This window comes from Dermacentor andersoni, chromosome 1 (assembly GCF_023375885.2).
Source record: "Dermacentor andersoni chromosome 1, qqDerAnde1_hic_scaffold, whole genome shotgun sequence".
NCBI lineage: Eukaryota > Metazoa > Arthropoda > Arachnida > Ixodida > Ixodidae > Dermacentor > Dermacentor andersoni.
The window spans coordinates 399,250,320-399,268,283 of record NC_092814.1 but is presented as its reverse complement, the minus strand read 5'-3'; the positions used below and the strand labels follow the sequence as shown (position 1 = coordinate 399,268,283).

The 17,964-nt window shown below is 49.0% G+C and overlaps 1 protein-coding gene and 1 pseudogene across 2 annotated transcripts in view; one reads left to right on the top strand and one right to left on the bottom strand.

Moving 5' to 3' along the window:
* The window catches only part of LOC126518594 (transcriptional adapter 1-like), a 146,042-nt gene that overhangs the window by 82,536 nt on the left and 45,542 nt on the right, over positions 1-17,964 (top strand). For both annotated transcript variants that reach the window (XM_055064925.2, XM_050168368.3), the window contains exon 7: positions 15,667-15,815. In XM_055064925.2, the coding sequence (XP_054920900.2) occupies positions 15,667-15,815 (149 nt within the window). The remainder of the gene's footprint in view (positions 1-15,666; positions 15,816-17,964) is intronic.
* Positions 5,894-7,924, bottom strand: LOC126518593 (uncharacterized; annotated as a pseudogene).

The following is a 17,964-nucleotide window of genomic DNA, read 5'->3' as shown; positions in this document are numbered from 1 at the left end:
AGACTGCCTTTGTAGCACCCGACGGTCTTTATCAATTCAAAGTGATGCCGTTCGGTCTATGTTACGTTCCTGTCACTTTTGAACGCATGATGTACTCCCTTCTTCACGGTTTCAAGTGGTCCACGTGCCTGTGCTACTTGGACGACGTTATAGTATTCTCCCCAACATTCGCTACGTACCTCGAGCGCCTCCCAGCAGTCCTGGATGTTTTTCGGCGAGCCGGTCTGCAACTGAACGCATCGAAGTGCCAATTTGGGCGTCGCCAGATTACTGTCCTTGGACATCTCGTTGACGCGAACGGAGTGCAACCTGACCCAGGCAAGATCCATGCTGTTACGCACTTCCCTGTTCCGAAGGGTGTCAAGGATGTGCGCAGGTTCATCGGCCTTTGCTCGTACTTCCGCCGTTTTGTGAAAAATTTCGCGGCCATAGCACGGCCACTAACCGAGCTTTTGAAAAAAGACGCCCCTTTCCAGTGGGGCGATAATGAGGCCTCTGCATTCTCGCTTCTAATCGACCTTCTCACAACGCCTCCCGTTCTGGCCCATTTCGATCCTTCTGCGCCTACCGAAGTCCGTACTGATGCCAGCGGTCACGGAATTGGCGCAGTACTGGCACAACCCAGCGTGGCCACGACCGTGTTATCGCTTACGCCAGCAGGCTCCTCTCGCCCGCGGAGCGCAACTATTCCATCACTGAGCGTGAGTGTCTGGCCCTAGTTTGGGCGGTTGCGAAGTTCCGCCCATACTTATATGGCCGACCTTTTTCCGTTGTCACAGACCATCACGCGCTTTGCTGGTTATGCTCCCTGAAAGATCCTACAGGAAGACTTGGTCGCTGGGCCTTACGCCTCCAAGAATATTCGTATACTGTCACCTACAAATCTGGCCGACTACACAAAGACGCTGACTGCCTGTCTCGTTACCCGGTAGACGAGCCTGACGACGCCGACAGTAGTACCGCCAACAGAATTTTCTCTGTGTCTGCCTTCGCCAACATCGCCGATGAGCAGAACCGAGACCTATCGCTGCGAGTACTCATCGAGCGTCTGCGCTCTACACCTACCGACGCATCCGTTTGCCGATATGTCCTCCAGGGCGGCATTCTGTACCGAAGGAACTTCCTCCCTGATGGCCCTGATCTTCTTCTTGTCGTGCCAAAACATCTACGACAGACTGTGCTCTTTGAGATGCATGATGCACCCACTGCAGGACATCTTGGGGTAACCCGCACGTACGACCGCGTCCGCTGCCGCTTCTATTTGCCTGGTCTCGCTCGCTCCGTCCGACGCTATGTTGCTGCCTGTGATCCCTGCCAGCGTCGGAAAACACCTCAGGTGCTACCTTCCGGTCATCTCCAGCCGATCACCGTCCCTGTGGAACCGTTCTTTCGTGTTGGATCAGACCTCCTCGGTTCCTTTCCCGCGTCATCCTCTGGGAACAAATGGGTAGCCGTCGCAACTGATTACGCCACCCGATACGCTATCACGCGGGCTCTCCCTACCAGTTGCGCCACTGACATCGCGGACTTTCTCTTGCGTGACATTATCTTAGTGCATGGCGCCCCGCGACAGCTGCTTACTGACCGTGGTCGTAACTTCCTCTCGAAAGTTATCGCCGACATTGTGCGTTCCTGCTCTATTCAACACAAGCTGACTACCTCATACCATCCTCAAACCAATGGCCTGACAGAGCGATTAAACCGTACTCTTACCGACATGCTGTCCAAGTACGTTTCGAAGGACCACCACGACTGGGACGTTGCCCTTCCTTACGTCACATTTGCTTATAATTCTTACCGGCAAGACACCGCCGGATTTTCTCCATTTTATCTACTCTACGGTCGCGAACCGACCTTGCCCCTTGACACGGTACTTCCTCCTGCTGCGATTTCAACGACCGAGTATGCGCGCGACGCCATCGCCCTCGCCGACCATGCACGCCAGCTTGCCCGTGCTCGACTGACGGACTCGCAAACCACGCAGGAGCGTCAGTACAACGCCCGCCACCGTGACGTACAGTTTTCGCCTGGTGCACTCGTGCTCCTGTGGTCGCCGTCTCGTCACGTCGGACTTTCAGAAAAGCTCCTTTCGCGATACACAGGGCCCTACCGCGTGCTGCGCCAGGTGACGCCTGTGACGTACGAAATTGCTCCTGTGAGCTCAACCTCGTCATCTACTCTGGCATCTAGTGATGTCGTGCACGTCAGTAGGCTCAAGGCCTACTACACTGCTTCAGAGTCCGGCCTTTAGTCGCTCCGGGACGGCGCTTTTGCCGCCGGGGGTAGTGCTACGGAATAGTATTACCGATGACGAAGAGGCGAGCAGTAAGAAGAAGACGACAACGATTGGAGGCTAGCGCGGGCTGTTGCCTCTTGGCCAAGTGCGGCGTATTACGTTGTAAATATACTTGTATATAGCTTTTCATCTGCGTCTTCTTACGTAACAATATATATTAAGAAAAGCAGTGGACCCAGCACTGAACCCTGGGGTACTCCTGAAGCAACACCTGTACGTCTTGATAAGAAGCTCTCTAACTTAACTGACTGAAAGCGGTTTGTTAGAAATGCGTTGATCCACTGCGTAGTACGTTGATCCAGCTGCAGGTTGCGTATCTTTATCATCAGGCGTTTATGAGGCACGCGATCAAAGGCTTTAGAGAAATCAATAAAGATGGAGTCAAGGTAGAGGGAAGAGTCAATTGCTTGATGAAGGTCCATTATTAACTCAAATGACTGTCTCTGACATGATAAATGTTTGCGGATGCCATGTTGGTTGTTATGAAGCAAGTTGTTCTGGTTAAGATGAGTCATAATGTTAGTGTATAATATGTGTTCGAGTACCTTGCAACATATCGATGTTAGTGAAATTGGCGTGTAATTATTAGGAACGAATCTGTCACCAGATTTAAATACCGGGATTACATAAGCGGAGCTCCAATCTTCTGGCACACATGTCATATCGAGTGACTGTTGGAAAATGAGAGATAGCAGGAAGGCTGTGTGTTGGCAGGTAATTTTTAACAGTTTCGCGTTGATACTATCGGGTCCTGGGCTAGTGTGGTGAGGTAGGCGTTCAATTGCACGAGCCACGCCAAGCACAGATATGTGAATGGGTGAAAAGGGAATCTGGATATCCGCCTGGATATCAGATATCGTCCGATAAAGGACGTCAAACGCAAAGTCAAAGAGGCTGAGGCAATCTTATGGGTAGCGGCAATGGAAAGGAATTACGCCATGAATAACTGCCTAAGAAGAAAAAAACGTATTCAGGAAAGAAAGAATTTATGAGAACTCCAAGGGAAGCTTCTTAGTTTTTGAAGCAAGATCTTGATGCCTTAGAACGCGTAGTTATAAAGCAAGGTACATCAAGGAAGAAGAATTGTGCTTGCTGTGCTAAAGCTGGGGAAACAATGGAACATATTTTATTAGTATGTGAAGGTATCTACGTAACTGTCGGTTTAGGCTCCTCTGGCCTCCTTGAAGCCCTTGGGTTCAGGGATAGCAGGGGTAAAATACACATGTTGGCAATAGAGATTAGTAAGAGGTGATTGGAGGTTGGGTGGCAGAAAAGTAAGGAGACTGCAAGCAACAGAGGTGACAAAAACAGTGTTCGCAATATCGGGTCAGATAGTTTAATGCTGGGAATTTTCGGTCCGTAAAAAAATGAAGACGATAGGTAAGAAGTTAGGCAAAAATAATAAAAAGAGCTTGGCAACGCAACCCACTGCTCTGTTACAAAGGGACACTCGCAGCATCCATCCATCCATTTTCATGTGTCGAGGAGGCTTTTGAGCACTGCAGCTTGGATGAGGCGAGAAAAAAATTATACTGCGCTGCTATATGCAATAGCTCACTGATTTGGAAGCGACCACTGAAGGTCTGTGAGGGGCAAAGTGCATGCTGATGTCTATTCATTCTCAAATGTCTTTATTTTTTTCTGCACACATACTCGCACTGCATTCACATGTATGTGTGGAAGTGGAATAACTCTGCAAAAGAGTTTGTCATATCCCATAAATGCACTGTACTTGAAACTTTACGGGTTTGTTTATTTATTTATTTTATTTAAAGATACCTCACAGGCCTCCAGAGAGGCATTGAGTGAGGGGAGCATGTGGTACAGTTCAATTACACTTCAAGACAGTTCTGCTATAGTCAAACCTCAATATGTCCGACACGGATATCTCGAACACTTTCTATATCACCTGGAAAATCGCATGCATTTTAATTTTTTTTATTTCAGACAGGGTCAAATGTAAAATGAATATATTGAACTCCCACCCTAAACCATGTGCGCTCTGTTGACAGGCGGTGAGCTTTCCTGCAACACCCTCAAAGATAGTGGTGGCGCAATGGGCGTTCCCGACTGCTGCGCACTGTAGCTGCACCCATCGATTGCGCCGAGGGTGCTGTTTGAACGTAGCGGCGTACACACATGGTGGCTTGGCTAGTTCGACAATGTCAACAACGCATTGCATTTGTCACACTGACTGCTCCTCGGTGCCGCACTTTGCGCCTGCCGCGTCTCGCGAGAACTGGTGGTTTGCGACTGCAAAGACTTGTGACTGCATGTGCTCACTGGGCTCACTCATCGATGCCATGGCAGACACCACTTAATACTTTGTTATTGATAGTGTTTCAAAATGCTTCGATTGACATACATGGAGATCGTAGCAGAAGTAGCAGCCAAACGAAGAGGCTGCCGAGGTTGATCCCACAAGCGCTGATGTTGCCCCGCTGCCAGCTTCATCTGTAGCTGCTTTGGCCCTTCCGTGCCGCAGTAGCGGCACAATAGAGGGCACCGGCCTATCGCTTGTGATCATTTAGACTATGTTGAGGATGCCATGGCTAAGCATGTGGCTACCAATAAGAACCAGGCTACACTGCTGCAGTACTTTCTAAATACTTTGTGTGAAGCTTCAAGTGAGTATTTACTTCGGCACGATTGGTTAATTGATTAATTTGAAAAACTTCTTTACATGTTTTATACGTGATCATATATATCGAATTCTGGCTATTTGAAACTATTTTGCAATCATTCGATACATCTGGTTCGACTTTATAAGACAGCGACAAGGAAACAGTCATGCAGTCAAAAAAGAAAGAAAAACATGGCATGACAAACAATGGAAAAAGGCAAAAGCAAAACTGCAAAGCAGGTGATCATTTTCTGAGCTGGTTTATAAACCTATGAATGAGTCGTCTGCTGGTGTCGGCACTTGCTTTCGTCTGTGCATCTTGCCATCGTGATGGGGCATGAATTAAGCAAGATACAGTGTGCTACACCCACAGAAACCTGTAGTCGCTTCTGCTCTTAGATTAAGGTGCCTGTTAGAGGACCCCAGGTGGTTCAGATTAATCCTGAGTACCCCACCACGGTGTGCCTCATAATCTTACTGTGTGTCTGACATGTACAGCTCAAAGTTAAAAAAAAAAAAGAATTTGTGCCGCGGTTGTCACAGTAACGCTTCGTCGTACAGTCACCAGCTTTAATGGGGGTCAATTTGCCATTTGATTTGAGATTTTGAGCCCAGTTTACTGACAGCAAGCAGTGTTGTTCATCTTGACGCGTATCAGCTAACAAGCGAAAAATAATTGCATTCAAAATAATTTAAGGAACACTTTGTGCTTTATGTATCTAGTGTTGGCTTTGTTAGCAATAGGAAAAACCTAACTTGCAGGGTTAAGCATGCTAGTCAAAAGGCAAATATTCAAGGTGAAGTGTCACTGTAATCTATACACGCACAAAAGATGTTTCAGCCAAGGTGTGGCAAGCTTAACAAAAGATTTCTTTGCATATTGAAGAAAATTCATGTGTTCTGCTGTGTGCCAGTGGTGGTGAACTCTTTATTTCACCCAAGAGGGGACTAGTCCGGGGACCGGTTGTGCTGGCCTAGAGGAGGTCGGTGGGGATCCCTTGGGATGCTGCGGCCTCCATTGTGTGCTGGATGAGCCAGCGTTGATCTGCTGGCTCGGAGGCATGCTCGGAGGCACTCTGGGGTGTTTACGTTGTATTGTATGCGTTGTAATGTGTACATGTCCACGTCTGGTGTATGAAAGTGGCCAGGGCTGAGAAGTGTTTGCACCTTGGCGCTATCTGTTGGGCAAAGATTCTGCTGTACAAGAGGGGGTGCGGGAAGCTGCCTGTTTGTAGTTTGCGCCATTGGACGGCCTCGCATCTTGTTAGGTTGGGCTGTGCGGCAGGATATGTGCATCTTCTGAGTCAGTAGTACTGGAGGATCTCTGTGTAAGTGGCAAGTAGAAAATCCTGTGAGGGGAAGCGGGACGGTAGATCCTACATTCGGCTCGGCAGCCAAGATCTTGAGCAAGTGTATGCACCTGGGCGTTTCCGCTGAGCAACTTGTGGGCTGGAGTCCAAAGGAGTAAGTTGGGGGTGGAAGGGGGGGGGGGAGTAGAAAGTAGAATGTGTGATGACTGACGAAAGGTACGACCGGCATCGTAATTGCAGATCGCCTGTTGAGAGTTACTGATGACGACTTTGGTATTAGGATCAGTTAGCGCCAGCGCAATGGCAACCTCCTCTGCTGCGGTGACTGTTTCAGTGTTGTGAATGCTGCAGGCTGTGTACCAGCTACGGCGTAGGGTGAGGGCTACTGCCACCATCGCTGGCTTTGAGGGGTAGTAAGAGGCGTCTGTATATGTGACATCCGGATGTCCGCTGCAGCGTTTCTCGAATTGACATGCACGGTTGGTCCATCTCTCGGCATGGTGTTCCGGATGCATCCGTTTGGGAATAGGAGGGTTGTGAAGACTTTGACGATATTCTGGTGTAAGGTCAATATAATTGGGGGCTGCTCTCGTTTGTTCATGAGATCCCAACTTGTTGCAGTATTGCTCGGCCAGCGTGTGTGAGTGAGACCTGCTTGTATTGGGCGGTGAGATTAGCTTCGATCAGTTCGCTCAGTGTTGGAGATGCTGAGAGCCATAAGCTTGCGCCTAGCTGCGGACATTGAAAGCCCCAGGGCTGTCTTATATGCTTAGCGAAGTGACGCCTCTAGCCGTTCGCTTTTGGAGCGGGTGAGACATAGGTAAGGTGCAGAGTAGGTGATATGGGAGCAGATAAAGTCTTGAACGAGGCGCAAGAGGTTGGACTCTCGCATACATCGGTGCTTGTTGGAGACTCGCTTAAGTAGGCGTCTGATCTGTACCACCGACTGGTCAATGCGTTGGAGCGACGTATTGTTACTGCTGTTTGCCTGTAGGTGTAGGCCCAGAATCCTGATGTGATCTGTACGCGGGATGGGGTGGCCTTGCACTTGAAGGTTGATCTCAGGAAGTACCTTTGGTGGGCGTTGTCCTGGGGACGGGATGGTGATATACTCTGACTTAGTCGCCATGCAGCTGAGGCCAACTGTATCAAGATAGTCTCCGACCCGATCGATGGCGGTCTGTAGAGTCTCTTTGATCTGGCCGTCACTGCCATGTGTGATCCAAAGAGAGATCATCAGCATAAAGACTGGGGTGTAGGTGGGGGATGTCAGCCACAAGCATGGGCAGGCCTAGCAGTGCAACGTTGAAAAGCAGCGGTGAGAGCACAGCTTTGCGGCGTGCCACGGTTGCCAGGAGAGATGGTGGAGGGATGTCCCGTGCCGGCTCTGAGTTGTATTTTGTGGTCGGTGAGGAAGTCTCGGACGTACACATACGTGCGATGTCCGACACTGAGAGTCTGGAGTTGTTGAAGAATCACTTCATGGAGGATGTTGTAGAAGGCCTTGGCAACATCGAGGCTGATGATGACTTTTGTGTCTAGTGTGCGACGCATGACGGCCTGGTGAGGGAGAAGAAGCGTGATGTCTGGGGCTGCTAAGTGAGGACGGAAGTCGAACATCATGTCTGGTAGGAGGTGGTTTTCTTCAAGGTAGCGAAGGAGTCTGGTCTGGGTAACGTATTCCATTAACTTCCCAACGCAGGACGCAATAGAGATGGGATGGAGGTTGACCAAGGTGGATGGTTTTTATGGCTTGGGGATGAAGACTAGCTTGGCGCACTTCCATTCCTGCGGGATGGTACCGCTAGCCCAACACTCATGAAGGTAGTGAGTGAAGGCGTGAATATAGACGTCTAAATTCCTAAGCATCGTGTTAGAAATGCAGTCGGCCCCGCCCAGTTGGTCTTGAGGCAATTGAGTTCTGCATGGATCTCCGCTAAAATGATTGGAGAGTCTAGACCTGGGTTGGCCAAGCCCTGATAGGGGGGGGGGGAGGCGGATTGCTGGTTCGGGGCATATGTAGGCGTCAGTGAGCTCTTGTTTGAGTTCACCTGGCGTGCCAGGATACTGGTAGAAGATTCGCTCAAGCTGTTGGCGTGCTTGGAGCTTGCCTCCATCCGAGTCCAGTAGATGTCTTAGAAGGTTCCACGAGTTACGAACGTTAGGAGTCTTGTTCATCTGGTCACAGATGTGCCAGCTCTGGCGGGTGAGTTTGCATAGTTCTCTCTGTTTGTGTGGGCACGCACCAGACAACGGCGGATATCGTGGTCCCATTTTTGAGTGGCGAGAAGAGCTTTAAGCGACTTCTTGTGCTCCCAGAGATGAGCATAGTAGCAGTCGCAGTGAGGGGCTGAGTCCTCTAAGTGAACGGTTTGCGTGGCATCAGCCACTTGTTTGACCATATCGGTTGCCCATGTTGTGATGTCAATAATGGCAGGAGGTATGGCCTGCTGTTTCCTGTGCGTGCAAAAGGAGTCCCAGTCAATCACCCGAGTCGGCCGCGTATGTTGCCTCGTGGGCTCTTGTACCATGATCTTGAGCATGAAGTGATTGCTTCCAAAATTTATGTGAGTGTGACACCAGGCAGCTACGACTCTATTGCTCGTAAAGACAAGATTCGGTGTTGTATCTCAGTGTAGGCCCGAGCTGAGTTTGTGGGGTAGGAGACGTCCATGATCAGGGTGAGCTGGTGTATATGCCAGTCATTCCAGAGGTGTCTGCCTTTAGCAGAGTCGTAGCAGTAGCCCCAAGTGAAGTGGTGCGTGTTGAAGTCACCGATGATGAGAGACTGCCCTTGCTCGAGCTGCTGGGCTTTGAGGAAAAGGGGCCCAAAAACATTTTTATGGGCCCAGGAAGGGCTGCAAACATTTAGCACAAACTGACTAGTGCAACTTTTGCGCAAGGGTCGAGGTAATATTTCTAAGAATACGTGTTTGGGGAAAGTAGGGTCCAAATTGTGTTGGAAAACAGTGAAATTACGTTTGACAAGAGTGGCCACCTGAGGCTTTACTTGTTCTGATAGGTATGTAGTGAAACCGGCAAGTTGCATGTTCTTGCCACCTTCTTGGAAGGCTATCAGCTCGGGGTGATCACTCGCGGTGAGGAATTGTTGGAAGACTGTATGCTAACGTGTGATCCTGCGACAGTTCCACTGCCAGACAGTGGCGTTACCCGAGCTGGTTGCTATGATTGGGCTGGAAAAGTTCTAGAGTTGGAGTGAGTGCCACCGTGGAGGCCACGAGTTCAGCGACTGCTTGGGGTTTTCCCTGGGCTTTTATAGTTTTGCACAAGGTCTCAATTTATTGGGCGACCTGTGAGACAGTTGTGTGGAGTGAACGTTTAATATGTCCTTCTGGAGCCCTGATGTGAGTGTGACTGAGTTCGTATTTTTCCTCGAGTCTGTTGAGATGTGCCTGCCAATCCTCTGCCTGGGTTCGTTGTGGGCCGGAGCTTTGCATTGTCTGTGGATCCGCTAGAAGGTGTGATCTCCAGAGGTACCGCCTTAGGTGCAACCTGCAGAGCGGGCGGAGGCGGGATGTGTGAAGCGGTTCGCTTTTTGAGAGCCTTTACTCGGAGTATGAGTTGTTGGATGACTGCTGTCAGTTCTACGATTGCTTTGTGTGTGTCTGGAGTACAGGGAGTCTCATCCTGCGTACTCACCGGTTGTAGATGTTCTTGTTTGATGGGTGGAGATGGCGGTAGCCTAGGTGGCTGCCGCAGAGGAGAAGGGGGTTGGGCTGCTGGATGACTGCAGGTGGCCCGTGTTTGCTCCTGGAGGGAGTCCGAGACTGCCTCCGGTAAGTTGTGGACTTGAGCGATGGAAAGGAGCTCAAGCGGTCCCGGGGCTGCCGCTGCCAGCTGCCGGAGCGTTGCCGGTCCCTTCGGCTGCTGTGTTGAAGCGTGACCTTGCAAAAGGATGGATAGGTGGGCTAGTTGGTAATGCATTATAATAAAAACTTCGAGCGCTAAAAACACAAAGGAAATAGAAGAATGTCGAAGGACGTAGAACGCGTGTAGTGTATGTTTCTTCTTCTACGTCCTTTGTGTTTTTAGCGCTCTAAGTTTTTATTATAAAGCGTGACCTGCTTGGCGGGCTCTTGGGGCTTGGGTCTGTTTGCCTTGACTGGTCGGTGATTCTCCCACTGCTGGCGCTTGACTGTGTAGGGGATCCTGTAGATTTGCATGCATCGACCGTCACCCGTGAAATGTTCCGCGCTGCATAGGCGACAGGTTGGTTTGCATGTGTGGTCGTTTGGCGGATTTGATAGTCCACAGCCTCTGCATTTGGTAGTTGGGCTAGCGCAGATGTCGGCTCTATCACCGAGCTCACCACAGTGATAGCACACTTCTTCTAGAATAAGTTGCATCTGTGTCGACTGTTGTAGCAGTAGATCCAGGTTGGCACTTGGGGCTGAGCGAATGTGATGAGTACTGTCGTGGTGTTCCCAAGCCACCGAAAGTCCACAATGGGTGAGTTGCAGTTGTCTTGTAATTCTGCTTGAATTGTATCTCGGTCCAGTTGGAGATGCCGCAAATCACACTGCGGCCCAAGCCATCGTCTGGAGCACAGTACCTCGTGCTCCTTGTTGTCGATGGTGATGGCTTTAAGTCGTAGAACCCGTTCCGCTCTTTCGTCTGGGGTGCAGTACGCGAAGGTGTTCTGATTCAGCTTGTATTAGGTCTTCATGATGCACGACGTTTCTGGTGAAGCAGGTAGCCATGCAGATCGCTTCTAGTAGTTGGTAGGTCGAAATCGGAGAGTAGTCTGCCACTTGGGCGGACTACTACTTGTAGCTGCTACTAACTGCTACAGCCACTTCAACACCAACTTGGGTCAGTGGGTATATGCCACTCTTCAATGAACCTCTTCAACACCAACTTGGGTCACTGGGTATGTGCCAGTGGGTATATGCCACTCTTCCATGAACCTCTTCAATACCAACTTAGGTCACTGGCTTTGTGCCAGTGGGCATGTGCCACTCTTCAACGAACCTCTTCAACACCAACTTGGGTCACTGGGTATGTGCCAGCGTGTATGTGCCAGCGTGTATGTGCCTCTCTTAAATGAACTTCTTCAACACCAACTTGGGTCACTGGGTATGTGCCAGTGGGTATATGCCACTCTTCAATGAACCTCTTCAACACCAACTTGGGTCACTGGGTATGTGCCACTCTTCAATGAACCTCTTCAACACCAACTTGGGTCACTGGGTATGTGCCAGTCGGTATATGCCACTCTTCAATGAACCTCTTCAACACCAACTTGGGTCACTGGGTATGTGCCACTCTTCAATGAACCTCTTCAACACCAACTTGGGTCACTGGGTATGTGCCAGTGGGTATGTGCCACTCTTCAATGAACCTCTTCAACGCCAACTTGGGTCACTGGGTATGTGCCAGTGGGTATATGCCACTCTTCAATGAACCTCTTCAACACCAACTTGGGTCACTGGGTATGTGCCAGTGGGTATATGCCACTCTTCAATGAACCTCTTCAACACCAACTTGGGTCACTGGGTATGTGCCAGTGGGTATGTGCCACTCTTCAATGAACCTCTTCAACACCAACTTGGGTCACTGAGTATGTGCCAGTGGGTATGTGCCACTCTTCAATGAACCTCTTCAATGCCAACTTGGGTCACTGGGTATGTGCCAGTGGGTATATGCCACTCTTCAATGAACCTCTTCAACACCAACTTGGGTCACTGGGTATGTGCCAGTGGGTATGTGCCACTCTTCAATGAACCTCTTCAACACCAACTTGGGTCACTGGGTATGTGCCAGTGGGTATGTGCCACTCTTCAATGAACCTCTTCAACACCAACTTGGGTCACTGGTTTTGTGCCAGTGGGTATGTGCCACTCTTCAATGAACCTCTTCAACACCAACTTGGGTCACTGGGTATGTGCCAGTGGGTATGTGCCACTCTTCAATGAACCTCTTCAATGCCAACTTGGGTCACTGGGTATGTGCCAGTGGGTATATGCCACTCTTCAATGAACCTCTTCAACACCAACTTGGGTCACTGGGTATGTGCCAGTGGGTATGTGCCACTCTTCAATGAACCTCTTCAACACCAACTTGGGTCACTGGTTTTGTGCCAGTGGGTATGTGCCACTCTTCAATGAACCTCTTCAACACCAACTTGGGTCACTGGGTATGTGCCACTCTGCAATGAACCTCAACACCAGCTTGGGTCACTGGGTATGTGCCAGTGGGTATGTGCCACTCCAATGAACCTCTGATGCCAACGTGGTTCACTGGGTATGTGCCACTGGGTATGTGCTGCTCTTGAGTGACAAAAAAATTCTTTAATAATTCTTCTGTGCTGGGCGGAATTTAACCTGTTTTATATGGTGGACATTCTTCTCTGAAAATATGTTACAGCGAAACCTTACAGTGAACCCTTACAGTAAGCTGTAGTTGGCCGAAGCTCGGAAAAAGTACGTACTAAACGGTAGTACTGCTTATCCAAAATAGCATGAGATCGCCCACTTGTCAAAAACGGAACTCAGAGAGAGTGCGTTGAAAGGGCAGAAACATGCACTATTTATTTACTTCATGCGACAAAAGTCTCGTTATTTTCGTTTGATGCTGCTGTGGCCTAGCAGCGATGACAACGGCCTCAAACTTATACGGGTGTCACATGGCACACTTTTGATCGTAATCAAGCCCGATCCATATCGAATTTCTCAGTCATATCTGGCTCATTTGCGCAAGATGCGCGAGGCAGCCAATTGCAGTTGAGAATTCCGATCCGTATTGGGCTTGATCGCGATAAAAAGTATTCTTGTGACACCGGTATTACTGAAGCTGCGAGCCAGCTTTTCAGCCAGCCCCCTCCCTCTTCTCGGCAAACACTCTCATGGCAGATTCCTCATTGGCATTGCATATTCTCCGTGCATGAGTGCAGTAGCACTGCAGAAGTCACGGGGCACCTTTTTCATTGCGAGGTGCTGTTCTCGTCGCGACGATTGCATTCATGAGGCTGATGTAATGTGCAGCTTCTGCCACTGTCAGGCCTCAATCACCCGTGCTGTCGCTTTTCGTGTCCTCATCACTGTCGTTAGGCAACCCTTCGGCAACAGAGGCAACAATGGCGAAAATTCGAACCTCATAGCCGACATCTCTTTGCTGTCGCAGCAACGCTGCCAAGCAACTTCACATTCCAAATGCCACACACCGTAGTCAACGGTAGATCCCTGCTGCATGCCAGCGCCGAGTTCTTTGTGCCACGTTCCACAGCATGAACATCGTCTAATTTTTCTTCTATGTTGAGCACCGGGTGTTTTTTTATACGAGCTTCGGCATGACACGAGTCCTTGCTTGCGCGACGCCGAAATGATGTTGATGTTGATGTGGCTTCACACGCAAACGCACAGGGCCCTTGGAGGCCGTTCCGATCTTGTTGTTCTGATGGGCCGACCAATGAGGACGACGCACCACCGTGATTGCATGACAAAAAGTGGAAACACTACGTGTTAACCGACGCATACACAATAAGCTGGTGCGGTTTGTGCGGTTACAAAATGCATTATGTTCAATCACCGCTGAGTCAAGGATTTGACTTTACTTTTAAAATGAAACTGCTGTTTAAGCGGGTAGGGTTTAACAAGATTTTACTGTACAGTGAAACTGTATATAGCTGGCCGATTCGTCCGTCCGCCTGTTGCCTGTACGCCGAAAACTGCTCCGGCGCAACCCTATGCACATACGCGAAAAAAAAAGAGAGAGAGAGAGGCGCAATTGGCTGCGCCAGTAGTGACGTTGTGTCGCAGCCGAGTATGTGCACAGCAGCTTCTCTCCGATTCCGAAATGGGTAGGCCACATGTCATATATACCCCTGAGGAGCAGGCAGCTTTCGATCGGCAACACGGCAAGCAGAACCGAGAACCAGCTCATCTACACCGTGCTGATGCTGCAGCCCGGACACAAGAACAGGTTCATGCAGCCGAGCATAAGCAGCAACTGTGTACCGAGGATCCGGAAGCCTAAGAAGCTGTTGTTTAATGAACCATCAGGATTAACCCAGTGATAAACACCGGGGCTGCACGTTTCAGCTTCTCTGGTTAACTATCCGTACGGAGTGCTTGGGCGGTGATTTCTTTCTTTTCAGGCATGCACTTCCTGTGGATTTTGCAGTGGCACCACTAGATGGTGCAGCATGTCTAGATGGAAGTCCGATAGAGGAGCCCAGCTGCATGCATGTCTCATGCACGATGAGTTTTGGCGTTGGCAATACGTTGTGTTCACTACATTGCTTTAATGGTAATTGCATTAACATTGACAGTCATCGTGAGATGGATTCTGCTGTAATTTTATTAGTAGGGAAGGGCTACGCTACATTCTTAACCCTTTGAGGGTCGATTTTTTTCGACATATGCGACCGCCCAGGGTCGATTTTTTTTTTATTGCACATTTCAATTCTTCTTAGGGACCTATTTTGACAAAAATTTGCCGCAATTTTTCTAGGGTGACCGTAAAGTGAGAAAAAAATATTTTGCGTTGGTATAATGTCCTCTATGTTCATGAGTAACAATAAAAAAAGAAATAAACTTATAAGAATTAAAAATTTGATGCATTTTTATACACATAGTTCAAGGCCTTGAAAATGCACACACGAGAATATTTCACAAGACTGAAATGTTCCTGCTCTTACACTAATATCTAATATGTACATCAATAGCATAATCGAACTGCGTAGGTGTGCGCACTCAAGAAAACTGTGTGGTTGTGTGCCCGTCAAGAAAGCAAAACGTGCGACAAACTTCCGCTAATGTTCATCTTATCGCCAACCAGAGGCAATTAGTTTTCGCGAGTGTCAAAAAAAGAAAAAAGCAGCGGAAATGTATGCACGGTGGCATCCTTGCTATGCGCACCCCTGTGAGCACTGAACGAGCGAGAAAGAGGCGGTCGCCCTTTGAGCGATTAGTAATGAGATAGCCATCAGTTTTGGAAGTGCAAGAAGCCGAAACCGCCCGCGAAAACAAAACCTGAACTGCCACCCGCCCGCGCGCGCGCGAATGCACGGGCGGTACTATATAGACGCGCGGGAGCGAACTAGCGCTAAGACCATGCAACAAAAACTGAGAGAGGGAGGCGCGTGAAAAAAATTCCCTGTATACCCACATATGGCAGCACATGACAGAAAAGAAAAAGTTAGGAAATGGGCGCGCTTTTTAAACGTACAAACCACGCCGTAACTATACGGCATCGACCATTTTCAGACTTGTTTGCGGCGCTGTATATTTACGTCATTGACCCTCAAAGGGTTAAGGGACAAAAGGTTCAGTTTAACCAAGTTGCAGAAATAGCCCAAATTCAAGAAAATACTTTGAAATTCGTCAGCTCGTACTGAGATTTTAGTACAAAATGGCAAGCTGCTCAACCGCTTTTGTGTCCATGTGAATAAAACGAGTTGTGTCTCCTTGATGCAGCAACGGTTGCGAGCCCTTCTCTCGGCAGTGCTCAGCCGTCGCAGTGCATACAAGTTGCGGGATGGGCGAATGCTGCACACCCTGGGCTGCGCACCACCAAACCCCTACCTACGGTTTGCTGCCCGCTGCCACTTTTCCCATGGCTATAGGTAAGCCTCCATATCTCTAAGGTTCTTACTTTCTCCAGTTGCTCTGGAGGTGATTTTCAAGTCGATTTGTAGGGATCATTATTCCTGCATCATCTTAGGGTGTGTTCCAAATTGACAGCTACTTAGCTATGCCATCTTACTCCGGTTCGTGGGTAGACTGCTTCGACAGCATGCAAGCTGCGAAACGAGCAGAATACACAGACTGGTGCTGTTACGGGAAGCAGTTGAATGGCGAGCTCAGTTAACAAGCCTTAATATCTTGCCCTAAACCAATGAATGAGAGGCAAGACGACTTCGCCCTCTGCACTGGCTGCGGCATGGATCCTGTGGTTGGAAGCTGGAAGGGTGCCAAGGTTCAGCTGGCACCCCAAGAGGAGGCTCAACTTGTGAATAATGGTTGAGTGCTGCCCCGAGTGTCTTCTGTCATTTTGTTCCTGTGCAGAGGATGTAGTGACTGGCACATCGTACAGATGGTGCTAGCACTGCAGGGATCAAGAGTTTGGGAATGATGCTGAAATTATTGTGTTATGTGACATGAATGCCCACAACGGGATCTTGATGGTTTTGCCGACAAAAACGGGAAGTTAATGCTAGTTCTCTCTGAGCAACGTAACCTCGTTATATACGGGGCCTAAATATGATGGCCACATCCCATGGGAAGTAGGAAATGGGAAATTGACCCTTGGTTACTGTCAGATGACAGAAGGAATTTGTGATAACTTGAGAGAAATGGTCATTGGCAAGGAAGGGTATAGTGGCACAGTTAGTCACCATAAACATGTAGCTTGGAAAAGGGGATATTTAGGTAGGAAAGAGCAAGAAGCGAAGAATAGCCAGTCCAAATTGCAATGCTGAACAAATAGATATAGTCACAGGAGTCGAGAAAGAACTTGGCAAATGGCCACGCAAAGACTGGGATTATGGTGAGCTTCTAAGTATAATGACAGGAGGAATAAGGAAAAAGAAGCAACACTTCTGTTGGAAAGGAAAAAAGAAACCGAAAAGCAGATGGAACAGGGAGATACAAGAAGCGATCGATGAACAACGAAGCTTTACGAGAGCATAGGCAGGCAAAAAAACTGCAGTTGCCGCAGGATGAAGTAACGAGAAAATGAGACACCCATCGCTGCCTACTCATGCGAAAGAAGCTAACTTTGGAGAAGGCAGAAGAATTCACCATAGCTTCGGAGAAAGCTCTAGATGACATGCGAGACATGCGGGAAGGGTTCCCGGAGACTTCGGTAACCAGCATCAACGGTGTACAGTCGCAGCAAGGACGGCGGCCCTGGACGCAGTGGAGGAACACTCCAACGAACAATCATTCATGTGATCGATGCGGCGGTCCCCACGTTACACATACGTGCTGTCATTGGAACACTAAGTGCCACCATTGTGGCATTAAAAAGCATCTGGCAAAGGTTTACAGCAGGGGGTGTTCCCATAAGACCAGGGCATTTGCCGTAGAGCAGAGAGAAGGTTAGGGCGAAGAAGAGGTGCTGCTTGCTTTTGTAGCTCACAGCTCTGCCGATGGAGCTCCATGGAAGCCTCTCGAGGAAGTCTTGACCTGGCAGGGTCGAAAAGTGCGAATGATAATTGACACGGCTTCTCTGGTCAGTGTCATACCAAAGAGCATACTCGTATTTACTCGCATAATGATCGCACTTTTTTCTAAAAAGAACTGACGCAAATTCAGGGGTGCGATCATTACGCAGGTTAAATTTCCCACGAAAAAGAACATTTTATTTTTTCATCCCACATTTGCTGCGGGATGACAAGCAGGGGCCTGCCGCTGTCAGTGCGGGACACCAAAACAAAAATGGCGGCCGGCGAAGCAAGCTGAACGTTCCGAACGCATTTATTTTTCTTCTCGTGAGTATATTACACGCATTGAAACAGTTTCTTAGTATCAGTAATGAATAATATCGTTAATATCGGCAAGTTTGCGACAATAACGTAGCCATGTCCATTTCGAGGGGACAGAAACGGAGATGGGTGCGCTTAGCTGTCAGCAATCTGAAAACGTTGGCTGTCAGTGACATAGAAACACATGGTGGGCATGCTGCGGAAACTGCGGCATTTGTCTTCACTGCTATCCTAATACAGCATGTTTCCGCTCAGGGTGTGCGAATATCTTAGCTGCGTTACAAGT